This window comes from Mustelus asterias, chromosome 17 (genome assembly GCF_964213995.1).
Source record: "Mustelus asterias chromosome 17, sMusAst1.hap1.1, whole genome shotgun sequence".
Taxonomy (NCBI): domain Eukaryota; kingdom Metazoa; phylum Chordata; class Chondrichthyes; order Carcharhiniformes; family Triakidae; genus Mustelus; species Mustelus asterias.
Window position 1 is genome coordinate 47,049,592 of NC_135817.1, and position 27,860 is coordinate 47,077,451.

At 43.5% G+C, this 27,860-nt stretch overlaps 2 protein-coding genes across 4 annotated transcripts in view; one reads left to right on the forward strand and one right to left on the reverse strand.

Moving 5' to 3' along the window:
• The window catches only part of LOC144506445 (X-linked retinitis pigmentosa GTPase regulator-like), a 111,196-nt gene extending 91,491 nt beyond the window's left edge, over nucleotides 1-19,705 (reverse strand). For 2 of the 3 annotated variants that reach the window (XM_078232571.1, XM_078232570.1), the window contains exon 1: nucleotides 19,647-19,705. In XM_078232571.1, the coding sequence (XP_078088697.1) occupies nucleotides 19,647-19,686 (40 nt within the window). In that variant the 5' untranslated portion in view covers nucleotides 19,687-19,705. The remainder of the gene's footprint in view (nucleotides 1-19,646) is intronic. The other variant, XM_078232573.1, reaches the window with a different exon arrangement.
• Nucleotides 19,706-23,404: 3,699 nt separating this feature from the next.
• otc (ornithine transcarbamylase) overlaps nucleotides 23,405-27,860 on the forward strand; it is a 49,032-nt gene continuing 44,576 nt past the window's right edge. Inside the window, exon 1 of the mRNA XM_078232574.1 lies at nucleotides 23,405-23,956. Coding sequence (XP_078088700.1) covers nucleotides 23,880-23,956 — 77 coding nt within the window. The 5' untranslated portion in view covers nucleotides 23,405-23,879. The remainder of the gene's footprint in view (nucleotides 23,957-27,860) is intronic.

Below are 27,860 nucleotides of genomic sequence, written 5' to 3' on the forward strand. Positions count from 1 at the left end.
ATGTTTCTTCCAAATAAGATTGGGCAGCTACTTCTTGAGGGCTTTTTTTATTTTACAATGTGGGTCCAAGGATCAGGTATGCTTAAGACAGGCTTTGACAGTGAGGCTGAGGTTAGAAAGGCTGCAGTGATGCCACTTGTTATTTCCTTTGACTTTAAAAACCATCCTAAAAGCACAAAGAAAATTTCAATGCTGCTGCAATTCATATATCCAGCTTGGAAGCACTTGGCATACACATCCTCATCACACTATGGAAAAGCTGTTTTGTTGAACTTGTGTAATTATGCACTTTCACAGACTTCATTTGGAACACAGAAGGATTTATTAATAAGATCAGAACAGCAACCAGCAGGACTGCACCTAATCCCCTAAATGTCTCCTGCCTAAGAAAGGACTCCACCCCCCTGGGGTGATTACCCATGCTGCATCTCAACTGGTCCCCCAAGCCAAGTGACCCTTACTCTGCTGTGTTGCCCTTAAAAGGGCAATTACCACAAGTTGCCACACATAGATATGCATGTCTTCGTTTCTCTGTTTTTCTCATTGCTTGTGGCTTTTTCTTGTTTACTGTTTATTTTTGCTTCCGATAATAGGCCCCTGTAGCTTTTCATTTATTTTATTGTGCTGTTTCCTTTTATTCATAGCTCTCCCTTTGTGAGTATGCTCTGTTTCTGTAGCACTTCCACTGTGCTCATTTACGACAGATTTTTTTCCCATTCCATCTGTTGCCTTTTGCTTCAGTAAGCTTTCACACTGCGATGTGACCTAAAGGAACCAAGTCCAGAACAGCTGAAAAGAGAGAGCAGGAGGGTAACAAAGCTAATGATGAAGAGAGAGCTCCAGGATCAGGCAAATTGCCACTGGAGGGCCAACAGAAACTGACCTGGAACCAATGTGAACACTGTGCGCCTTCTTCATACCAGATCTCACAGTGTTGAGCCTGAGCAGGTTAAAAATGTAGTCTCAGAAACTCGACTTTTGGGATTCTGAAGGGAGTGCACTGACAATGTAAGATGTGCACCCCCTATGCTCCATGAGGTACTGACTAAATTCATATTATTTTAGGCAGACTTTTATCACTTTTCTGTCTCTTAACCAATACCTTTTGTGTACAAGTGCACACGATTTTGCTCGCAAAGCTTTGAGAAATGCCTGGAACCCGATCTCAGAAGGACACTGCGATAGCAAGCTGTGAAGCCTCAACCTGTCCTGATGCTACTCACGCTGGCGGAGAAACAAATCGCTTGGGTAAGGAGCCTGCCTAAGCTTGGAGTTGTTTACAGAGGCACTGGAATTGCTCGGAAGTGATTATGGGGAAAAATTGACACGCTGGCCACAAGTCAGATAACGAAACCAAAAGAGAAAATGCTGAAAAATCTCAGCAGGTCTGGCAGCATCTGTAAGGAGAGAAAAGAGCTTATGGTTCAAGTCTAGACGATCCTTTGTCAAAGCTAAAAGAAAGTGGGAGATATTTATACTGCAAGGTGAGGGAATGAAAGATGAGTCAAAGCCACAGAAACTAGGAGAAAGGACTGCTTATGGCTGTCCACAGAGAGAATAAAGGGTGTGAATGGCCAAACGGCAGAGAAGCTAAAATGAAGATGTTTGTGGGGAGGGGGGGGGGGGGGGGGGGGGGGGGAGGGGAGAGGAATGGATGAGGCAGATGGAAAAGGAGAACAAAAGGGGGAGAAAAGGTAAGGGGAGTGGGATAAAGTAGGGGGAAAGAATGGGGGGAAAAATGAAGAAAGACAATAAAGAAATAAAAGGTAGAGAACAGTAAAAAATTAAATTAAATAGAATGAAGACAAAAGGGTCGAGGTGGGGTAGAGCAAATCATCTGAAGTTGTTGAATTCGATGTTGAGATCGGAAGGCTGTAAAGTGCCTAACCGGAAGATGAGATGCTGTTCCTCCAGTTTGCGTTGAGCTTCACTGGAACATTGCAGCAAGCCAAGGACAGACATGTGGACATGGGAGCAGGATCGTGTGTTAAGATGGCAAGCAACCGGAAGGTCAAGGTCCTGATTGCGCACAGACCAAAGGTGCTCAGCAAAACGATCACCCAGTCTACGCTTGGTTTCTCTGATATAGAGGAGACCACATCGGGAGCAGCGAATGTAATGGACCAAATTGAAAGAGATGCAAGTTAAACACTGCTTAACCTGGACTGAATGTTTTGGACCTTGGATGGTGAGCATAGACGAGGTAAAGGGACAGGTGTTACACCTTCTGCGGTTGCATGGGAAGGTGCCATGAGTGACGGGAGAGGTGTTGGGTATAGTGGAGGAGTGGACTAGGTTATCCTGGAGGGAACAGTCCCTGCGGAACGCTGACAGAGTGAGTGAAGGGAAGATGTGTTTGGTGGTGGCATCATGCTAGAGTTGGTGAAAATGGGGGAGGATTGTGTTTTGCATGTGGAGGCTGGTGGGGTGAAATGTGAGAACAAGGGGGACTCCATCCTTGTTCTGGGAGGGAGGGGAGGGGGTGAGGGTCGTGGCATGGGAGATGGACCGCACACTGTTGAGGGCCCTGTCGACAACAGTAGATGGGAATCCATGGTTGAGGAAAAAGGAGCACATATTAGAACCACCACTTTGGAAGGTGGCATCATTGGGACAAATGAGACGAAGGAGCTGAGAGAAAGGGATGGAGTCCTTACAGGGTGTAGGGTGTGAAGAGCTGTAGTCCAGATAGCTGTGGGAGTCAGTGGGCTTGTCGTGGATCTTGGGAGATAGTCTGTTGCCAGAAATGGAGACAGAAAGGTCAAGGAAGGGAAGGGAAGTGTCTGAGAGATGGGCCAGGTGAAAACGATGCAGAGGTGGAAACTGGAAGCGAAGTTGATGAATTTTTCGAGAGCATGAAGCAGCACCAAAATAGTCATCGAAGTACCAGTAAAGGAATTGTGGGAGGGGACCTGGGTAGGCCTGGAACAAGGAATGTTCCACATACCCCATAAAAAGACAAGCATAGCTAGGACCCATGCAGGTACCCATTGCTACTCCTTTGATTTGGAGAAAGTGGGATGAGTCAAAGGAGAAGTTATTGAGAGATAGAACAAGTTCAGCCAAGCGGAGGAGAGTGGTGGTGGATGGGAATTGTCCAGGTTCTTTTCAGCTCTTTTCTCTCCTTACAGATGCTGCCAGACCTGCTGAGATTTTCCAGCATTTTCTCTTTTGATTTCAGATTCCAGCATCTGCAGTAATTTGCTTTTAACAAGTCAGATAATGGGTGGGATTCTCCCCCAAAAAATTTTAAATGTCGAATTTGCGTAAAAACTGGAGTAAATCCCGCTGTTTCTTTTTCAACGGGAGTTTAAAAAGAATCTCTCACACGCTGTGCACTGCAGAGTGCCTCAGCATAAATCACATTAAAATGCTGTGGGCGGGGCCTCTTCCCGCTGGAGGGGCTGGCAGCATAGCGCTGAGTGGGCCATTGCGCATGTGCCGAACTGTCAGCGCCAAGATTGGCGCATGCGCAGTGGCCCCTGTCTGCCAGCCTCCCGATCGCTGGCCAGCCCCACAACCCTGCGTCAGCAGTCACCGGCCGTGCAAGCCCCCCTTTCCCACGGCCCAATCGCTGGTCTCCTGGACATGTCCAGATCAGCCTGCTGAAAAAGCAGCGCAGCGGGATGAGAGAATCGCCCCCAATATCTGTCAGGGAAAAGCTGACGTCCTCTATTACTGCACTGCAGGTAGCCTCTATTCTCAGGAAAACTGGTGAAGGAACTTGAGTGCTCAACAGTGCTCGGTGGTGACTCCGTGATGGACCTGCAGAGTACAGTAAATCAGCTTTTGGCTGGAGTAAAAACATTGAGGGCAAAATGTGAAAATTTGGAGGGGCGTGTCAGAGGTGCAACAACATTCACCTGTTTGGTGTGGTGGAGGGCCCTTGCCCTACAAAATTTGTCATGCAGGGCTACTAAAACTGGAGTACAGGCCTCTCTTAGACCGTGCCCACTAGTCACTGCAGGTGAGACCTAAGGATGGCAGGGATCCATGCCCCTTCATTATACAAGTTCACTATTACCATTCTCGGGACCAGATCTTCCCCCAATCCGGGAAAGCTGCTCCCCTACTGTACTGGGCAAGAGCCTGTCCATATTTCCAGACTTCACCCCTGCAGCATTCGGCAGTGTGAAGTATCTCCTGCATTCCTGTCCACGGATCAAGTTTAATCTCAACTTCTCCGCCTGATTGTGAATCACACCACCACATGCAGCCGAGCACTTGTTTGAAGACCCATCTGCTGCTGCAACCTTCATCGATCATGTAATAAGGTCGATGGTCTTTCTGAACATACGAAGCAATGATGGTACCTGAAATAACTTTTATTTTCCAAGGAGTATCGACGAATAGGGTACATAGAAAACTGAGACACATATTGCCAAATTCGACTGCAATGTTCTTCTCTTGTTAGTATTGGCCAACATTGTGTGAACTGGAAATGCTGCAGGATATTTGAGACTTCTGCCTATGTAGATTCGAATTTCGTTAAGCTTGTCATTGATAGCATGCCTTTTTCTGTTTGACTTGTCAATGTCACTTCACCTCTAGTAACAAAGAGACTTAGTAGATGAGTGATGCATCATGAGGAACAAAGAAGAGTTGGGTCCACGTGCATCTCATTTGGAGAGATGCTTTCGGGGTGGGGGGTGTTTTTTGTGTTTCTATTGTCTCTCTTTTTTGTTTTGTCATGCTTGGTGTTCTACTGCTTTATAGAAGTTGTTTGGCCATTATAACATCACATGTCACAAACTACACAGATGTTATCTGTGAGGGCATCTCAACTTGAAACACTGGTTCATGGTGGTGTATAGTTTTGCTTTGGAATGGTGTGAGGAGTCACATGAAACCCCCAATGAGAATAACCAGCCCAGTCATCGTATAATAATTACTAAAGACTATTTATTAAACTAAAGAAAAGACAAATACAGACGACTAGAACTATAACACTCTGACACAGTTAAATATATGAATTACTAAACACACACACAATTTATACAGCAGTTACTGCTTGTTCCAAAATATATATTTCTACTATCTCTGAACTTCTGAAGACTTTCCTGTTCCCAAACAACATACAACTTAATAAATCTATCAATCAAATCCAACTTATTGTTACCACACAATACAAGGTGGATGATCAAGTCTGGGAAATGTCTTTTCCTGGTCCAGCGAAGAAATTTAAATTGCCTTTGCGAAGATTCCTGCACTATCTTAGCTCTAAGATGGATACAAAATTGGCTTGATGACAAAAGCCAAAGGGTGGTTGTAGAGGGATGTTTTTCAAACTGGAGGCCTGTGACCAGCAGTGTGCCTCAGGGATCAGTGCGCCTCAGGGATCAGTGCTGGGTCCACTGTTATTTGTCATTTATATTAATGATTTGGATGAGAATATAGGAAGCATGGTTAGTAAGTTTACAGATGACACCAAGATTGGTGGCATAGTGGACAGTGTAGAAGGTTATCTCGGATTGCAATGGGATCCTAATCAATTGGGCCAGTGGACTGACGAATGGCAGATGGAGTTTAATTTAGATAAATGCGAGGTGATGCATTTTGGTCGATTGAACCAGGGCAGGACTTACTCAGTTAATGGTAGGGCATTGGGGAGAGTTACAGAACAAAGAGATCTAGGGGTACATGTTCATAGCTCCTTGAAAGTGGAGTCACAGGTGGACAGAGTGGTGAAGGCGGCATTCAGCATGCTTGGTTTCATTGGTCAGAACATTGAACACAGTAAGAGTTTTAACAACACCAGGTTAAAGTCCAACAGGTTTATTTGGTAGCAAATGCCATTAGCTTTCAGAGCGCTGTTCCTTCGTCAGATGGAGTGGATATCTGCAGATCAGAACATTGAATACATCCACATCAGAACATTGAATACAGGAGTTGGGACATCTTGTTGAAGTTGTACAAGACATTGGTAAGGCCACACATGGAATATTGCATACAATTCTGGTCACACTATTATAGAAAGGATATTATTAAACTAGAAAGAGTGCAGAAAAGATTTACTAGGATGCTACCGGGACTTAATGGTTTGAGTTAGGAGGGGAGACTGAATAGACTGGGACTTTTTTCTCTGGAGCGTAGAAGGCTGAGCGGTGATCTCATAGAGGTCTATAAAATAATGAGGGGCATAGATCAGCTAGATAGTCAATATCTTTTCCCAAAGGTAGGGGAGTCTAAAACTAGAGGGAATAGGTTTAAGGTGAGAGGGGAGAGATACAAAAGTGTCCAGAGGAGCAATTTTTTCACACAGAGGGTAGTGAGTGTCTGGAACAACCTGCCAGAGGTAGTAGTAGAGGCGGGTATAATTTTGTCTTTTAAAAAAGCATTTAGATAGTCACATGGGTAAGATGGGTATAGAGGGATGTGGGCCAAATGCGCGCAATTGGGACTAGCTTTGGGGTTTTAAAAAAAAGGGCGGCATGGACAAGTTGGGCTGAAGGGCCTGTTTCCATGCTGTAAACCTCTATGACATCTTAGATATTACCATGGCCTCACAGACTCTGAGCTGTAAAACTGGCTTTTCCAGCTCTTAGATATTGTAATGCCTTCTTGGCTTTTAGATCTAAATTGGCCTCTCAGCTGTGACATGTTAAACTAGCCTGCCTGCTTCTGCTGGTGCTGGCAATTATAGTAAGAAGTTTAACAACACCAGGTTAAAGTCCAACAGGTTTATTTGGTAGCAAAAGCCACACAAGCTTTCGAAGCTCTAAGCCCCTTCTTCAGGTGAGTGGGAATTCTGTTCACAAACAGAGTTTATAAAGACACAGACTCAATTTACATGAATAATGGTTGGAATGCGAATACTTACAACTAATCAAGTCTTTAAGAAACAAAACAATGGGAGTGGAGAGAGCATCAAGACAGGCTAAAAAGATGTGTATTGTCTCCAGACAAGACAGCCAGTGAAACTCTGCAGGTCCACGCAACTGTGGGCGTTACAAATAGTGTGACATGAACCCAATATCCCGGTTGAGGCCGTCCGCGTGTGTGCGGAACTTGGCTATCAGTTTCTGCTCAGCGACTCTGCGCTGTCGTGTGTCGCGAAGGCCGCCTTGGAGAACTGGCAATATTTCAGAAATAGTTTTAGAGATGGTTATCCAGTAACTGCGCAAGGATGGGCAAGACCATTTGCTGCTTCCCTTGCTTTGTTGTGAAACATTGAATGATAAAGTTGGCCCACCCACCCTTTTGTAAATTCTAAAGTGATCCGATACTCTGAGGTGGGTTTCCTGGAGAAAAGCTGGCAATTATATCATACTTCTTCTGTGAATCCTCCCTTGTGTATTTGGGCTGTCTGCAAATCTCACATTCCGTGATTCTTGAAATCAGCATCTCTATACCCCCACTGATCTGTTAGCCATTGAGGTAAGCTGTTTCCTGATGATAGCTATTTATACCTGATTCTGTCTGCTAATCCCGTTACTGGGAAAGGTCGTATCTCATCATCCCCTTTGAATGCTGGCTACTGCTGTCGCTAGGCAGACCCATGACACTGAGCATATACTATATTATCCTTACAATATATATTCCTCCTAACCATGATAATGGCTGAAATTATGTTTCCACCCCCAAGAAAATGTGGCTCAATCTAAAAAGTCACAACAGTTTGGGGGATGCGCTCTTAGGTTTGCCAGCTGAATATTAAGGGTTTGAATCACCCCTTTGAGCGCAACAAAGTCTTATAGCATCTCCAACATCTGGGTCGTAAGTTGCTTTTCTCCAGGAAACCCACCTCAGAGTATCGGATCACTTTAGAATTTACAAAAGGGTGGGTGGGCCAACTTTATCATTCAATGTTTCACAACAAAGCAAGGGAAGCAGCAAATGGTCTTGCCCATCCTTGCGCAGTTACTGGATAACCATCTCTAAAACTATTTCTGAAATATTGCAAACACCCGTTCCACTGACTGGAAATTTTCAAAGTGCTACCAACAATCTTTCCATTAGTCAAAAAGAGAACCGATTTCACAGCCTTTGTGACTCGTCTGACAAGACTTTTAATTTTACTTAGATGGAAGTCATGTGCTCCTCCAACTCACTCCCACTGGATTAAAGATGCATTACATTTCGTTAAATCGGAAAAAATGAGATGCACACTATGTGGCTCCACTGCAAAGTTTTACAAGATTTGGCTGCCATTCCTAGCAGCTGTAGAGAAATTACAACTCACCCCCACACCACAGAAGATTGCCTGTTGCTTTCTTTTTTCATTAAAAAGTGTTATCTCATTAGCCTGAAGCCCTATTTTATTTATTTGTTTGTTTACTAAGAAGACCAGCATGCTTTTATCCTATTCTCTAATGTGTGCATGTATTTAGAGGGGATGTTGTACACAAGTTGATTCTTCTCTACGATCATTGACTTTATACTGTTCCCTCTCCCTTCTCTATCTTACATTTTGTTTTTGTATGAAAAATCTTAATAAATATTTTTTTTAAAAGAAACTCGATTTCTACATGAATAGATCCAGTATAAATAGAGCTTGCAGTCTGGATCGGTTCTCTGGTCCCTATAACCTGGAAACTGCATCTATGTCCTTGCAGAGAGACTAACCAAGGAATTATCAATTATTCCACATGAAGCGCCGGGCCAGTTCCTAATAGAAGATCACAGTTTATAAATAAAGAAGCAAGGAGTCAAGTGAAAACAAGGAGTGAAGAGGAGGAAGCCTGTGGCCAATAAATTGGAGCCAGGTCACGACACAACAATAGGGTCTTACTTGGAGAAGAGCGAGTGATGGATGAGATAGGTAATGGACTATTCAAATATACAAATTCAAGTTGAAAAACTTAAACTGCAATTGAGCAAAAACAAGATGGTAGACGAGGTTTGAGATACAGTAGAAGGTAAAACTGGAAAAGTATTAAGCAGCTGGTACCTGCAACACTGACAAAGACAAAGGTTTACTTAACAGATTTCCATTATAAATATTAGTAAACGTAGCTCCATGAAAAGTATTACTCAAAATCATGTCACATATGGAAAAACAGCGAGATGGGATTCTCCCAAAAAATTCTAAGTGTCGGATTTGCATAAAAACTGGAGTAAATCACGCTGTTTTTTTTCAGAACTTTCAAAATGAATCTCCCATACTCTGTGCACTGCAGAGTGCACTAGTGTGAATGTCATTAAAAATCAGTGGGCAGGGCCCATTCCCACTGGAGAAGCTGGCAGCATAGCGCTGAGCAGACCACTGCATATGCACCGATTTGTCAGTGCCAAGATCAGCACATGCACCGTAGCCCGCACTGCTGGCCTTGCAATCAGTGGCCAGCTCAATCACTGGCCAGCATAGCAACCTCTTATCACTGTCCCTCCCACCACCCCCCCACCCCACAATTGCTGGCCCCCCTGGACATGTCCAGGCAAACCCCAACACCCCCCCCACAGTCCCGGCACCCCCAGTAGGCCAACCCCACCCTGATGACCACCCCTGATCTCCCCCCGGAGGCCCCACATCTGCCCCTATAGGCGCCACCCCCCACTCTGGCCCCGAACCCTTGGCACTGCCTGGTGCCTGGTGGGCAGTGCCAAGGTGCGCTGTGGGAATTGGCATTTTGCCCCTTCAGCAGTGCCAGAGGGCTCAGGCTGGCACTGCCAAGCTGGCAATGCCCAGAGGGCACCCCCCTTACTGTGACCTTCTGGGGGGGTCTCAATAGCCCGCTTTTGGGCTGCCAGCTCCCCGTCAGTGGGGAGCTATTGTAAACCCTGCTGGAGTGAAACACACCTGGCAGGGGGGAGACTCTAGCGGGCCCCGAGACTTCATTCCCGAGCCTGCTAATTATACTTAAATCTTTTATGGAGATCTGCGCCAATTTCTGGGGTGGAGCTGACGGTCTGGGAGAATCGCCCCCATAGATTTCAGTTATATATATTATCACAGAATAGGCACGCATGAATAAAATGTGGAAGTCTGTAAAAGGTTAATTACCCTTTGTGAGAAAGTCTTCAGATGAAGATGGAAATAAGCGATCTTAATGGTTACAGGGGTGTTGTGCTCAGAAACTTATCTACGAATTATATGCAACACCAAGGTTGTGAAGGTTGCTGCCAGGGAGAAGGATGGAGTCAGTAGCGAGGGAACTAAGTTTGCAGCAAAGACTGAAAACAATAGCTTCACTGTCTTCCCAATAATTTCTGTTCATCCAGTAATGGATGTTGGACAAGCAGTCAGAAATTTAGAGACCTTGGTGCTAAGGCAAAATAGTGGCCAGACAAAAACTGAAGAAGCATTTTAAATACAATGTTACCAAGGAACCAAGGCCCATAATCTTCATGGAGTGGCACTCAAAGTCAGATCCACTACGCTCCTACTCATCTACCTGGAAATGAAGTCGCTCCCTTCTTGCTTAGCCTGCGTACACAGACCAGGCTAGAACAGTGTAGCACAACAGGTTCCTGAAGCTTTCTGTCAAAGGAGTGGCAGGTAAGGAAGGCATGCCACTTTTTTTAATGGTACCTGCTGCCGTAAAGCAGATAAGTTTACAAGTGCAGCTACTGGAAGAAGCCCGGCAGAAGGTAAGTATATAAGGTAAGTGGGTACGGTTGGGGGAGTGGTCAGTGGGAGGTGTAGTTGGGGGGGGCTGTATTCAGTGGATAGGGGGTGTATTGAGGGGTTGGGAGGGGTGTAGTCAGGGACGTAGGAGGGACAGCTGATGGGTGGGAGTGGTGCTAATGAAGTGTAGTCGGGGGAGTGGTGGAGTCCATAGGGTCAGTACTACACTTACCCTGAAGTCAGGAGTGGTTTTAATTCTTCTCATTTTTTCTGGATAACTATTGCTCTAAGACAGTCAGAACCATCCAAAGTTTGCAGTTTTTAATCGTACATTTGGGTGGTTCTCATTGAGGGCAATTGCCATGCGATCTTTACATGGGGACTTTCTACTGAAGAAAATTTTCAAATACACGGTTCCCAAGGAACCTAGAAGATTCTAAAGGAGTGTTGCCACTTCTAACTCCGCTCTTTCTTCTAAATCAAATACAGGCTACTGTTCACTTTACCCTGTATCGCTCACCCTAAACCTACCGCACTGTTTCATTTCACTAACGTTGTGTTCCGGCTCTCTCTCTTTTTCTCCTTCCTTCTGCCTGAGCCAGAACCTGAGGAGAAGTTAGTAAATAAGCAGCCTGAAGCCCGATGACAGAGGTCGATGCAGACTCTTGTTTTCTTTATCGGTTTCCCAGTACTGAAGAAACTTGCATTCCACGCACTTGCTTCCTGTCTTGCCCTTCCCAACCTCTCAACCAACTCCTTTCCCACTCTCATTACTTGCTGGTGCCCCCTCTCTCAACTTGTCAATGTAAATGTAAAACTATTGCTTTCAGATGTAGCTTGTTCCAGTGTCAGATCATGAAAAAATGCATTTATAGTAAATCATTATGTAACTTTCAAACTGCAGCTCCTAACTGAATTCTGGTCTGTCATGTGGCCTGTCTTCTGATTTTCTCTCCCTGTATTAGAACTCCCCTCTATCCACAATAGATGTATCATATTTACTACCTCATAGGTTTAAAGAAAATGAAGTTTGAAATGATTCCTTCCCACTTGGTCAGATAAAAGCTCCAATAAAATAGCCTAGACCAACTTGATTCTAATTTGCCATCTAGAGAATAAAAAGATTTTTGATCTGTGCATAACTGTCAAGAACCAGGAGTGAAATGCATTCATGGGAATTTGGTTTCTCCTGAGCAGAATGCTAATATGTTAAAAAATTAAAATCCTGTCACTTTAAAAAGTGTTGTATTTGCATACGGGCTCATCACATCTCAAATGTCCCAATATGCTTCACATGCAATTAATTGCTTCAAAATATAGTCACCGTTGTCAGGCAAACACAGTAACCATTTTGCATTCAGCTAGATTTTACAAACAGCAAAACAGATGCAGTACCAGCCAATCTGTATATAAAAACATACAAGATAATATATTGTAGAAATCTTCCTGGCCCACTGAGGAGCTCACCTTACCCTGAACCATAATATAAATGATTAACATTTGTTACATTATACCAATGGATACATCAAAAGACTGCCGAAGCAATCATTGTGGTCCTTCTTGTTTTCCTTTCTCTTCTACCAACAAGTTAAAATAACCATCAACCAACATATTCACATGCAATTTTATATGATGGTATCTAACGACCCAGATTTATTAATAGCCATTAAATAGCTAGAACGTTGATGAGTACTAACATGGTGCCACTGAGAATACAGTGTGCATACGAGTATTACCTAGTAACATAGTAATACAAGATGCTCACATTGTAAATTAGAAACAGTCGAGTTGGTCACAATGAGTGCTCACTTCAAAATATTTATTTGTAGAGTTAGTGTAATCTTTAAAACTGTATGTACTTCACTTGCCCCCAGAAAATAAAAACAGTTCCACAATCGTTATACTTTGAGATAATGAAACAATTCAGATAATATACACTTCTGCTAATTCAGTATACCCAAAATACAAAAGCAGTGATTTTCAAACTAGCATTCATGAAGTTGTGACATGAATCTAGGTTTCTGTTGACGTAGAAGCAATTCTAGCAAAATAGCATTATGCTCGGCCAATCTAATTCCAAATAGTAATCTGGAGGAACTACACCACAGCCATGTAAATGTAACTATCTATTATTTTGAAGAATTGGAGGACATCAGATGATTGGTCACATTGTATCATTGCATGTTGATTCATTCTTAGTTAAGTGTCAACTCAGTCAAGGAGATTTTTGATAACATTAGTGAGGTACAATGTTAGTTAAACCATGCAGTGAGACTGGGAAGTGGCAAGAAGGATAAATACATTAGTCTTCTGTCGCAGAGTTGCTGTCACTAAGAGAGCACAATGTGTTATCTCAATTCACAACCCTTGCTAACAATGCCCTCAAAGCTGAAGAAACACTTGTTTCCAAATACCTTATGGATCACTGATTACGGCCAAGATTCTCCTACCTTGTTTGTCCCACCCCCGATGCCAACCAGAATAGGTAATTTGGTGTTCTGCCAAAACTCCATTCACTGCATCGGCACCAGAGTCCCAGCTGCGGACTAGGATGGAGGTTTCCGGTGACTGTCTTTCCAAAGTCTGAGGATCAGGAATTTCCAGGAACAACTTGAATTTTGTGGGTATGGCAGAGGTGTGCGGGGAGGGGATGGGGGAGGATGGTCTTCAGGATCTTTCCGCAATGAATAATTTCAAAACTGGCATTTTACAGAAAACATTAAAAGGCAAAATATTTATAACTATTTTTGAAAAAGGCAATCTTGGCTCTTGGAAAACATTAATTTTGCTTAGCCCTTGTTCCCACTCTATGGCCAAAATCTTCCATCCTCATACACAGCTGGGATTTTCCAGTGCCGCTGAAAGTGAATGGTGTTTTGGCTGGAATGCCAAATTTTCCGTTCTCACTTGCAACGGGTCCTGCCACAAACGAGACCAGAGAACCCCACCCAATATAACCAACCAACAAATAAGATCAACAACGCAGTTTCTAGAAATAAATCCAGAAAGGAATATGCATATCAATCATGAAAAGCAGCATTATATCACAATATTAATGCACAGAAATGCATTCAAAAACAAAATCAATCATCCAAAGTCTCTTCATGCCTTACAAAACAATTAATTTCCATATTATTTTGGTTGGGACAATGGACATTCTATGCTGAAACTGTATTTAATCACTGCATAAAAATTACATTTCCAATGACTTAAAGTGGCAACAAGTTGTCCATCAAGCTGCCTCTTGCTTTGAGTCACAACATCTTCATCATGAGGCAGAGTGGCAGCTGAAAGGGAATAGAAGCAAATCCTGTACTTTTGGATCTCACTACCTCGTGAGACATTCCTGCTCTACATGATCAAAGATCTGTGGGTCAAGAATTGGCCTGTTCTGCCACATTAATACCCATGGCAGTACCTTGTGACCCTGAGTAGAATGTCATCCTCATATCGAGGGACCGCTGCCACTGCCAAAAACAAGTCCATTAATTAGAACAGTAAACTCTCAAGTGTCCACTGAACCGAGAGCCAATATAATTGTGTGCAGTGAGGAGGTGCTATTCTGTGATTGGAGAAATACATTGTCCAGTAGGACAATTGGAGAACTTATTCCATCTGGCTTGCTCAATACATTATCTTGGAGCATTTACTGGATTCAGTCAAACAATATTCTTCTCCCATATAGGTCATTGCTCACACCAAGTGAAACAAAGACAACGAAAATGTGATTTGCCTCAAATTGCCGGAACTCTACCACATTAAAATATACAAGCCTGAAGCTTCCGACTTATAGTGGGATATGCTTCCAAAGATGCCTTGCCTAATCAAACATTAGTTATGTGTAAGCCTAAATAGCAACAATTATTAAGGACAGAGCAGCCAAGACAGGTCCTCTCCTCATCCGATGTACATTAATATACACTTTCCAAGAAAGATCACGAGAGAGCATAGAAATACGATCCCAAGCTAACTCCTTCCTCATTGGCAGTTAATTTCTAGCAATCTCACTGCCACTTTGTCTGAAATCAGCCAATTCAGCACACGCGGATCCAAAATCTTGCATCTCTTTTGCATTTTTAACATCTAAAACGCTTTAGGAAAAACCAACAGAAAGTAGGAACGAGTGTGCCATCCCGTGGCTCGGTTGGTAGCACTCTTGCCTCCTTAGTACAAGGTTCCAGGTTCAAGTCCCACTCAAGGTCTTGATTATTAACATCAAGGCTGACAGTGGTCTTTTTGGCTAATCAATCAAACTAAATCAAATCAACTGAGGGACAAAGGCTGACAGTCCAATGCAGTATTCAGGGAGTGCTATACTATCAGAGGCCCATCTGTTTCAAATGAGATGTTACACCCACGTCTGCCTTATCATGCGGGTGTAAAAGATCCTACGCCACTGTCTCAAAGAAGAGCAGCAGAAGATTTATTCCTGGTATTTTGGTCAATATTTATCCCTCAAACATCTTTTGGGGTTGATTTATTCTACCAGAACAAGACCATATTCCATGGTTTAGTACATTCTTTTTCTAGGTGTCTGCCTTGTCTCAGTAGTTGAACTCTCATGAATTGTGCACAAGGTCTTCAGCAGCTGCAAATCAATGAATATTAGAGTACAGGTGTTGGCCTCGGAACACACGGCATCATATACAGTGCTGACAGCTTCGGGTCAGTGGTAGTACTCTTGCCCGAGTCAGAAGGCTGTGTCTACAGAGGAAGTGCTGCACTGCAGGAGGTGCTGTCTTTTGGATGGTGGGTTAAACTGAGGTCTACCTTCTCAGATAAGTGGGAAAGACCCTATAACACGATTTGAAGAAGAACATGGAGTTCCTCATGTCCTGGACAACATTTATCCAATCCTGAACTTACATTTATACATAGATAAAAGGAAATCTATCTAAAGCACTGGTGGGCAACTTGCGGCTTGGGGGTCACATGCAGCCCACCTGGGTTCTGAGTGCGGCCCACAAGACATTTTGTTGACCAGGACTGTTGCCCTGCAGAGTTGCTGCACTCTGCTGATTTCCAACCTTTTTTTCCCACGGGTATGACTGAAGTGATACACATGTAAAGCAAGGGCAAGTAAAGTGAGGTGCGTGCTGATTGCCCACAACATTTGACTGCGAGAGCTGCGTCCAAAGTATAAATATTTCTTCTGTTTTTACCATTTGAAATTGATGAGAGTTCGATAATTCATAAATTAATAAGCATTTCTATAAATCGTTATGACATATTCAACGTGTTAAATGTATTTAATCTTATTCATTAGGTCATGGTCACTGAACAACCCCGATTTCAATCTTGAGATAAAGAAGGGCCATTCATCAACCCATTTACTACAAATTAGAAATAAAACAGCTGAATGCTATTTAAATTTTTCTTAATATGTCCACACAGAGAAGACAAATGCTAAAGGTAAACTTGGTGTTAATGTGGACTGGCTGTTACTCAGCAAAGATGAGAACTGATCCTAAGAAAACGAAGATGGTATTCTAGAAATAAAAACATAGTTAACCAAAATAAAATATTGAATTAACAGAATAAGCAAGACAGAAAATAACCCCAATAATAGAAGAAAATTAATATAAAATTGACAGCATTACCTTCAACGTCTCATCAACTTTCACATCAATACATTTGCTACTTCTGTTACCAGTGCTTCTTTCAATGTCTTTCCTTGCTTATCCCAGTATCAAGTGACTGTCAGTACCTGAACTATCACTGCACCAATTAGTGCCACCTTCATTACTTCAAAATAAAAATAGAATATGCTGAAAATACAGTTTGGTCCGCCGGTGAGTGGGGAGGGCATGGGTTCTGGGTCCGCTCAGGGAGCTGGAATGGGCCGGTGGGAGTTCGCCCGTATGCTGGGGAGACCCATGCGGTTGGAAGTCAGGAATGCCTGGGGGTTGATTATTTGGGGGTCGGAGTTCCGCAGTGTGGAGGCTGTCCCATGCAGGACATGCTCTGGATGTTTAAAATAGTTACGCTGAAGTTAGAAGTGATTTTATTCCTTCTAATTCTTTCAGAGTAACTACTGGTGTAACGTTGGCGGAACCGTCTGAATTTAGCTATTTAAATCGCTTTGTCGGATGGTTGTCGGCCCAGTACAATTGTCCAGAGGAAATTAGCGCTCGTGGACAATTGCCACGTAAAATCTTACCTGGAATCGTCTGAGAGGGATTTCCCAGTGTATCTTTGGGGTACAGTGTATCTTTGGGGTACCCTCCCCCCCCCCCAATCTGACACTGGGGAGCCAGGAAGTTACTGACCAACATCTACCTTTACCAACACTTTCAATCCCAGTGCCGTAATAACCAAACAGCAGGAGAGGTGACAAAAAGTATGGATAAAGGGTAGATTTTAAAAAGGGGCTCAGAGGATGAAGGAGAATGTGAAAGGTAGAGAGGTTTAGGGAGAGAATTTTGGAAACCAGGGTGTAGACATTTGAGAGCGAACTGATGGGCAAAAGTTTAAGTTTATTTATTAATGTCACAGGTAGGCTTACATTAACACTGCAACGAAGTTACTGTGAAAATCTCCTAGTCACCACACTCCAGCGCCTGTTCGGGTTACACTGAGGGAAAATTTAGCATGGCCAATGCACCCTAACCAGCACATCTTTCAGACTGTGGGAGGAAACCAGAGCACTCAGAGGAAACCCATGCAGATGCGGGGAGACTCCGCACAGTGACCCAAACCAAGAATCTAACCTGGGTCCCTGGCGCTGTGAGGCAGCAGCACTAACCACTGTGCCGCCATGCCGCGAAGAAAGAGGAGGATGTATATAACACCAGAGTCAGAAGAATTAAGGCACAGAGCGGGCATTGTAAGGCTAAAAGACATTATCAGCATAAAGGGCAATGCCATCAAGAAATCTAAGCACAAGGATTTGAAAATTTGATTTAAATTGGAAACCAATGCAGATCAATGAGGATCTGGTTGATTTTCAACCAGGACTTGTTGCTGGGCTGAGGGCATATTCACAGATGAAAGAAAGAAGGGGTAGGATTGGATTCTAGGCAAGAAAGCATTGAAATAATCAAGTCTCCAAGGGACAAACGCACTGCCTAAAAGGACAATGGAGCAGGATTCAATATCAACTTTCATAAGGGAACGGAATGCATATTTAAAAATAAAACATTGCTTGACTGTGAGGAAAGAGCACAGAATGGCAATAATTTGATTGTTCTTTAAAAAAAGACACGATGGGCTGAATAGCCTCTTTCTGTGCTGCAAGATCCTCTGACTCCAAGCAGAGAAGGCATGTATTCAGTTCCCTTATGAAAGATGGAGTCCTCCTCCATCACAGTGAGAAGCAGAGGGAGAACACTGCTTCGCCAGCACAAAATACTGTTCATCCAATTAAGAAACTCTCCTGGAAAGAGGCTGATACTAAGATAGTAAAACAGCTGAATTGGGAACTAAACCATTGCTTCTGAAGCTACACAGATGGTATAAAAAGCCTCTGTACAATATGTGTCTTAATCTAATAGCAAGCACTTCTGCTACAAGGAGATTACAAATTAGCAGTTCAAATAACATTGGTTAATCCAATGTCTTTCAATGAATCACTGGACCAAAATAAAATTATAATTCTACATTTCAGCATGGAATAAGATTGTGAGGTACAGAGTGGATAAGAAGCAGCTGTTCCCCTTAGTTGAAGGGTCAGTCAGGAGGGGGCATAGGTTCAAGGTGAGCGGCAAGAGGTTTAGGGAGGATGTGAGGAAAAGCTTTTTTACCCAGAGGGCGGTGACAGTCTGGAATGCACTGCCTGGGAGGGTGGTAGAGGAGGATTGCCTCACATTCTTTAAGAAGTATCTGGATGAGCACTTGGCACATCATAAATAACTTTCAAGGCTATGGGCCAAGTGCTGGAAGATGGGATTAGGTGGGAGTTCAGGTGTTTCTAATGTGTCGGTGCATACTCGATGGGCCGAATGGCCTCTTTTGCACTGTATGATTCTACCATATTTACAAAAAAAAAGTCTGGATCTGTTTTTCATAGTACATGGCAGGTGTTGCAGCATCATATCCCTGTCTGACTTCAATGATGGAAGAATTCTGTCCTTTATTGTGGGGAATGTGTGGAGAGCAATTTGGCTGCAGACAGTGAAAATCTCCCTTTTGGTGACCATTTTCCCTACAGTCCAAAACTTACACCTTTGTGCGTGCCATGAATTATAATCATGTTCTTCATCCTGAATTGCCCAGGGGCATTGGGTACAAATCCAATAGTTGCCTTGAGGAATAAAATGCAGAGTTATGGGGAAAGAGCAATGGATTGGGGCCAACTGGTCTGTTCCTCAGAAGAGCTGGCAGAGACTTAATGGGCTGAATAGCCTCCTTCTGTGCTGTATGTTCTATGATTGGGCGACTGCCCCTCACCCTTGGAAGTGCCATCTCTCCAAGAGCCCGTTCAGCCTCTGAACTCCTTCTCCTTCCTCCTACGTGAACTTCCCTCAGCCACCGCTCTCCTGTCACTTGCTAATGGGGGGGCGGGGGGGGGGGGGGGGGGGGAGAGAGAGAGAATACAAGAAGATCCCAGCTGGTTCCAGTAAACATGCCCTACGCTCAGATAAAGGCAAAATACTGCAGATGCTGGAATCTGAGACAGGCTCTGACAACGGGTCATCTAGACTCAAAATGTTGGCTCTGGCACGGTGGGACAGTGGTTAGCCCTGCTGCTTCACAGCACCAGGGACCCGGGTTCGATTCCCAGCTCGGGTCACTGTCTGTGTGGAGTCTGCACGTTCTGCCCATGTCTGCGTGGGTTTCCTCCCACAGTCTGAAAGATGTGCTGGTTAGGTGCATCGGCCATGCTAAATTCTCCCTCAGTGTACCCGAACAGGTGCTGGAGTGTGGCGACTAGGGGTATTTCACAGTGACTTCATTGCAGTGTTAATGTAAGCCTTACTTGTGACACTAATAAATACAATGAAATGTTCTCTCTCCACAGAGGCTGTCAGACCTGCTGAGATTTTGCAGCATTTTCTGTTGTAGTTTTCTGTCCCCCCACTCAGCCAGCTCTGACCCCCCCTCCCTCCCCCCGGGCTGATATCCTCACTCAGCTCAGACTGTTTCATTGCATTGATCAGCTGCAGCCCCGGGGCAGACACTCTGCCCATCTGTCACTCACCCGGCACCTCCTCTCCCTCCGACTCCGGCTCCGCCGCCATCTCTCCCGGACCGGCTCCCGTCGGAGGAGGGAGGAGGGAGGGGGGGGGGCAGCCGCCGACCCGGAAGTAAACAAACCCGCCTGCCATTGACAACCGAACAAACAGCGGCCTCAGCAGCGGCATCCCGCGGCCACGCTGCTGAACTGCAGCTCCCGGCCCGCCAGCGCCGCTCGGTGGCCACAGCGTGCAATTGAACATTCCGACCTGCTCTTTTACACCAGCAAAATCCCTTCAGGGCCGACTACTGGCACCCACACACACAGAGGAATGTTAGCAACAACAAGTCACCATGGAAATGATCGTGCCTCTTCGTTCGCATTTTTTTTTATTGGGGCGGGTAGTAAACTAAGCTAAACAGGCAGAAATCAGAGATTAAGGATAGTTGTACAGAATGGTTGGCAGTGGGTAACACCGCCTCACAAAGTTCACATGTAGACCTGCTTAAGTTTATTTATTAGTGTCTCAAGTAGGTTTACATTAACACTGCAGTGAAGTTACTGTGAAAATCCCCTGGTCGCCACACTCCAGCTCCTGTTGGTATACAGTACAGAATTTAGCATTGTCAATGCACCTAACCAGCAGGCCTTTCAGACTGTGGGAGGAAACCGCAGCACATGGAGGAAACCCACGCCGAGAAGAGAACGTGCAGACTCCGCACAGACAGTGACCCAAGCCGGGAATCGAACCTGGGTCCCTGGCACTGTGAGGCAGCAGTGCTAAGCACTGTGTCACTGCGCAATGTCAATGATTTGGACAATAGGATGTGGCGGAAGGAGTATAAATAGGAGGTATAAATTAATTATTTTGAAGACCAAAAGAAAGGCTGCAATTCACTATATAACAATTAATATATTCTCATGGAGCAACTAAGGGAGACAAATACAACATAAAGGAGACAAACTGCAGTTTGGTACGATCCCAGTTGATGGTAAAACTGGACAAGTCAAATTCTAGAGGGGATCCTGGCTTGATAGATCCTAATCTTTTGAGAACGTGGAGGTAAGTTACTTTTAAGCACTAAAGAATAAAACACTTATTAAACAAGAAAACTATTGCACCAGACAAAAGGGTTGAAAAGACTGGAAAGACTTCAATACAAACACAAGAATATAATTTAAATATTCATTATTTCTGCATCCCAGCTATATATTTACAGACCCATTCAATTTCAGAACAATAACACAATTTACCGAATCTAGTTTATACTCAAATATTCAGGATAAGTATACGCTATATGTGAATTAACATGCAGATGCTTGTCAGATACATCACACTCCAAAGTAAATGGCAGATGCAACCAAAGAGGATTCCATGGATGTCTCAACAGCTCACCATCACGTCATGATCCAATAGAAACTCTGTCTTTCTTATGAGGGTTTCCAATCTCAACATTTGAAGAATCCTGCTGGAATTATCTTCAAAAATTGTTGTCACTCAGATAGCTTCAACAAGGATCCACCTCCATGGTTTCAATCTTGACTTCTGAAACTCCTTTTTCCTGGATCTCCAAGTACACTCAACCTTCAGCTTCTAAACATACTTTCAGATCTTCAGCCAGAATGCCATTATTCCAAATAATAGTGTGGAGTCACCAAGCTTTGGCTGCCCTCTCAGATCTTCTGGGTTTCCCTTGAGTCAACCTTGCTTCAGGTCTGCTCCCAACAGCTCTTTCTTTAATTCAGATACCTTTACTCTGCTCCTGTCATTTAACTGCACTCAGTGGGATTTATCTTTGATCCCTGTCTTTGTTCCTGCCTAGGATTTCTTCAGGGTCCTCTTTATGTCCTACTACCTGGACATCTTCACCACAATGGTCCTCCAGTTCAAGTCACCTGACCTGCCTTTCACACTGTTTTACTTATTTACTTCCTTTCCTTCTGCGCATGTGCACAGGGTGGGTTTCCCACCTAAAGATGGTGAAGGATACCAGCTGTACATGTGCACAAGGCTAGTCCCTGGCCCAAAGAAGATGAAATCAATGAACTGTGCATATGTGATCATTTCCTGGTCAGCACATAGGCAGGAGACCCAAGTTCCTAATTTCTGAGATAAATATTTGAGTTTTGAAACACCTTCCCCTGAGAAGAAAGAAACCTTCACTACAGTGAATGTTTCTTTACAATGGCTTTACATTTACTTTCCAAGAACTTAACACATTTCACAGAAAGTAGTTGAGGCACTAATCTTGTGTGATTTCAAGCAGGAATTTGTTATAGTTCTTGGGGCTAAAGGAATCATGGGGGGGAAGGAAGGATCAGGGTATTGCATGTGATGATCTGTCATGATCATAATGAATGGTGAAGCAGGCTCCAAGAGCCAAATGGCCTTTTCCTGATCCTAGTTTCTATATATGTCTCTATGTGAACAAACCAACCAATAACACCACGTTCTGATAAAGTTTGTTCCGCAATTTTAATTTACAGACTCAGGTTGGTTCTTTTTTGGTGGTGCAAATGGAACACCACCACCTACAAGTTCCCTTCCAAGCCACCTGACTTTGAACTATATCGCTGTTCTTCATTGTCATTGGGTCGAAGTCCTCGAACTCCCTTCCTAACAACATTGTGGGTGTACCTACTCCACATGGACTGCAGCGGCTCAAGAAGGCAGCTCACCACCACCCTATCATGGGCAATTAGGGATGGACAATAAGCCCTAGCCAATGATGCTCATAACCCATGAATAAAAAAACATAGCACTTAACTGATTGGTTTAATTGCTTTGCTGCATCAGTTAGAGGTGATGGTCATTTAATGTTTTAAAACCTCTTTATTTCTTAATTGTCATTGACAATTTCGTCATTGTCCCTTCTTCCACTTGTATGTGTTATCCAACTTATATTTTTGTTCCTTTCTGAATCAATTTTATTAATTTAAAATAGGAATAGTAGGATTTCCAAAACGACGCCAGGGCACATCACTTACACCTCCTCTCAAATCTGATAACATTCTGGGAGCAAGTCCCTGCTTTCTACTCTTCAGCTAATTTCTTATCCCACTCACTTTGCATCCCCAATATTTTTAATTTAATTTTTCATTAACTTTTCATGGCTTACTAAATGTTAAATGTTTTATTTGTGTCAAGGCAGCGTGCTGTAGGATTGATCATAGTCCACTTGGGATATTCCTTCCAGAGAAAGAATGAAGCAGGCAGATCGTTCAGCCAGGATTTTCCCCTGAATCAACAGTGGGTGGTTTTGAGAAAACAGAGGCAATCCTTCAATTCATTTTGGATCAGAGAAAAGCTCTGTAGCCCTATCATACGTATCCAGTCAAAGTGACGATAGTTAACCAGGTAACCATTTGCAGGAGGGCGCTCCATGAGCATTTCCATCCACAATTGTGTATGACCACAAGAGACAAGGTGAAAGCGTTTTCAACCATAAATGCTAAGTGGGTAATCCTCATAAATCGCCACCCCAGCATCTCTAGCCGGCAACTCAGTTTACACGACATGACATGAAGGTTTTGGCACAGATTTTAATAGCTTGATCATTGTATAGCTTGGAAGAATTAGCAATGAACACAACAGATTGATTCAAACCGAAATATACTCTCATCAGCACTTTGAACAAAAATAAAAATATTCCAGAGGCTGAAAAGACCAGCAGACCAGACAGCATCTGTGGAGAGAAGACACAAGAAAATATTGCAAATAAATGGATGGATGGAATTTTACTGCCCCGCCCGCCAAGGGGCGGACCATGGCAATGTCTGTTGACCTCGGGTGGGATTTTACGGTGTCGGGATGAGCAAGGCCATAAAATTCCTCATCAAATGAAGGGTTAACTTCTCTCTTTTGACCAGAGGTCTTTATTGATCTGATGAGTGTGTCCAGCATTTGCTGTCTTTAGTCGGATATTATGCAAATAGCACATGATTATGTATACATCCAATCACCTCTAATAACATGTATGTCTACAGAGCTTTCAATGTGGAAATACATCCCAGGGCGTTTCACAGTGTCTGCATTCAGCCCAGGTAACTTTAGCCTCTTTGGCAGCTGTTTGCCCAAGGCTCCATGGTACGTTAGCGACGCCTGGCTGCCGTTTTCATTGCATCAGCTGCTGGATCAGTTGCTGGATCAGTTGAAGAGTAAAACACAAGCGCGTGGGGGGAAAGATCACTTGCAACGCTTAACGCCAGGTTGGAGTTGGAGCATTACTGGGTGCTGTTCCACTACACGATCCAAATATGATGAGCTTCGCTTTAAGGAGTGTTCTTGGGCGTTCGGTTTCATTGAGCAACAAGTGTTCCGTGCGCTCATTCCGGTGAGTTTATTTTCATCCAGGGGGAATTAAGCCAGGAACATACTGGGAGTGTGGGGGTGGAGGTCATGTCTGAACTCGCTCCTTATTCTCTTGTTACAACACTCCAAGTTAGCTGGGTCCTATCCATACGGTGCCTACTTTGTAATATAATCTTCTGCAGCGGTTTTAAATTTGAGCTTTTTATATCGCGATGATTGTAACGAAATCTGCTTTTGCGCCAGAGTTTGTACAGGCGCCAATGTGCGAGAAGTCAGCAGTCAGGGGGCTTATTAAAGGAAGGTGGAAGCCACAGGACAGTATCCAATTACAAATCACTGTCTAAAAGAGGCACAACTTTAAAATTGAACCGGAAGATACAATTAGATTGTAGGCAGGAGTTTATTAAAGGACCATAGTCTGGTTAAAAGTACTGACAAATTTGCTCCAAAACACACAGCTTGGATTAGCTGATAATGATGTTATGGTGCATCTTGTCTGAGGCAGAAATCACAAGTGATCACTGTAACACTTCAACTTCCCAGGGTCAGGACAGTTAGTGGATGAAATTAACTACAGAATAGGTTATAGCGATGCGATGGCCTGTTGTATACAGTGTACAATGTTAATGAAGACCAATCTCATCCTTGTATCTTTTATAACACCACCCCACAGGAGGGGGTTACACATTGACTGAAGTTTTCTGGCGAGCAAGCAGAAACTGGTTTTACCAGTGCAATTTGTCACGTGACCAGCCCGAAGAATTGAGGAATTTTAAGAAGTTACATCGGGAGTAAATCAAATCATTCCATTCTTTAATTCTGGTTTATAAAACATTGGGGTACTCTGGAAATCGACCCGACTCACACTACTGATCACCCTCCTGGCAATGAACAGAGGAATCCGCCAATGCAACCATTCAAAGAAGCTCTTAAAATAAGCCTTTTTTAGGTGCAAAAGCACCCATATGTCAATATATTTTAGAAGTTTTTAAACATTGTAAAATTTAAGAAATTGACTACTGCGCACCAATGAAACAGCTCAATAGTTCAGCAGAATTTTTTGATTTGATTTATTATTGTCATTATTGGCATACAGTGAAAAGTATTGTTTCTTGCGTGCTATACAAAGCATACCGTTCATAAGGTAAATAGAGGAGAAGGAAAGGAGAAGGTGCAGAATGCAGTTTTACAGTCATAGCTCGGGTGTAGAGAAAGACCAACTTAATATCAGGTAGGTCCCTGCAGAAGTTCGATTGCAGTCATGATGTGGAGATGCCGGCGTTGGACTGGGGTAAACACAGTAAGAAGTTTAACAACACCAGGTTAAAGTCCAACAGGACTCCGCTCCGAAAGCTTGTGTGGCTTTTGCTACCAAATAAACCTGTTGGACTTTAACCTGGTGTTGTTAAACTTCTTACTAAGTTCGATTGCAGCAGGGAAGAATCTGTTCTTGAATCAGTTGAAGTTATTTATAATCGCATTACCTGCAGGTGGTGGAACTAGACAGTTTAAAAAAAAATACTTTTTTTGTGATTCAGAAACAAAATACTGCGGATACAGGAAATCTGAAATAAGGACAAAAAGGGCTGAGAAAACTCAGCAGGTCAGGCAGCATCTGTGGAGAGAAACAGAGTTAACATTTCACATCGATGACTTTTCATCACAACTGAAAATGGAAATGTAAGCGTTTTTGGGCCAGTAGAAGTGAGGAGGGGGAAAAAGAATAAAAGAGAAGCTTTGTGATAGGGTGGAGACCTAACAAAAGATTTCAAGATGCAACAGGTTCAGTTCTGATGAAAGGTCACTGATCGGAAACATTGGGCAGGCTTTTCCTGCCCCTTGCTCACTGCTTGGATTGTCCAGTCCCGCTGAAAGTCAATGGGCTTTTGAAAATCCTCTGCTGTGTGGGTCCCACCACAGTGTGAAGCCCTGCCTTTCACGCTGTGACCCCAGTGTGGTCATGTTGACCAGTTGAGTTTTTCCAGCTTCTTTTGTGTTTACCCATTTTAAACTGTATTAATAAAACCTCACCAGGTGCCACATTAATCCATCAATGAATATTTTCTAATGCAAGGGGGAGAAAGCAAAAACATTTATATTCTATTGTACTTCTGAATTTACTGCTTATGGAAGATTTTATTTTGATTTGATTTATTATTGTCACATGTATTAGTATACAGTGAAAAGTATTGTTTATTGCACGCTATACAGACAAAGCATACTGTTCATAGAGAAGGGAAGGAGACGGTGCAGAATGTAGTGTAGCTAGGGTGTAAACAAAAAGATCAGCTTAATATAAGGTAGGTCCATTCAAAAGTCTGATGGCAGCAGGGAAGAAGCTGTTTTGAGTCGATTGGTATGTGCATCAGACTTTTGTATCTTTTTCCCAAAAGAAAAAGGTGGAAGAGAGTATGTCCGGGATGTGTGGGGCCCTTGATTATGCTGGCTGCTTTTCCAAGGCAGTGGGAAATGTAGTTAGCGTCAATGGATGGGAGGCTAGTTTGTGTGAACACTGGGCTTCGTTCACGATCCTTTGTAGTTTCTTGCGGTCTTGAATAGAGCAGGAGCCATACCAAGCTGTGATACAACTGGAAATAATGCTTTCTATGCTGCATCTGTAAACATTGGTGAGAGTCGTAGTAGACGTGACAAATTTCCTTAGCCTCTTGAGAAAGTACAGGCATGGGTGGGCTTTCTTAACTATAGCATTGACATGGAGGGACCAGGACAGGTTGTTGGTGATCTGGACACCTAGAACTTGAAACGCTTGACCATTTCCACTTCATCCCCATTGATGTAGACAGGGGCATGTCCTCCACTATGATTCCTGAAGTAGATGACTATCTCCTTTGTTTTACTGAGATTGAGGGAAAGTTTAAAGTTTATTTATTAGTGTCACAAGTAGGCTTACATTAACATTGTAATGAGGTTACTGTGAAAATCCCCTAGTTGCCACATTCCGCCACCTGTTCGGATACACTGAGGGAGAATTTAGCATGGCCAATGCACCTAACCAGCATGTCTTTTAGACTGTGGAAGGAAACTGGAACACCCGGAGGAACCACACACAGAGACAGTGAGAACGTGCAGACTCCGCACAGACAGTGACCCAAGCCGGGAATCGAACCTCGGTCCCTGGTGCTGTGAGGCAGCAGTGCTAACCACTGTGCCACCGTGCCACGCTGATCCTAGATTATTGTCATCACACCAATTCACCAGATTATGCAACTGAGTTTGATGGAAACATAAACTGTAATTTCTTTGGGCAAACAATGAAACTTCTAATGTAAGTGGTACACAAAGTAGAAACTCTAATTCCCATTATAAAATTATTGTTCTTTAGGTCTAGTTCCTGATGAAAATTGCACTCTGTCTAAAGTGACTAGAAAGTTGGGGGAGGGGAGGGTTGTAGTGTCAGGTTGATGGATTAGCAGACACTCTTTGTGAGTTCGGGGCTGAGGTGTGTTGGGATACAGTAGAGTGAGCATCTGATCTTTGTGAGTATGGTGCCACTGAAAGGGAAAGGTTTCAATTTTCCAGCATTAACATCCCTCGCCTTAACAGCAAAAAAATGTAAAAGTGGCATTCCACATTATATTTATGTAGCTAAAGCTGACAGCAGCATCCCAAATTTTCTTTGAATTTAGAGTGTGGTTTTTCTGACATAGTACTCCAAACATTCATTGAACTCAGTCATGATGTGAAGATGCTGGCGTTGGACTGGGGTAAACACAGTAAGAAGTCTCACAACACCAGGTTAAAGTCCAACAGATTTATTTGGTAGCAAAAGCCACGAGCTTTCGGAGTGCTGCTCTGACGAAAGAGAAGCACTCCGAAAGCGAGTGGCTTTTGCTACCAAAGAAACCTGTTGGACTTTAACCTGGTGTTGTGAGACTTCTTACTTTTTTTTAGTAGCACATGCAACT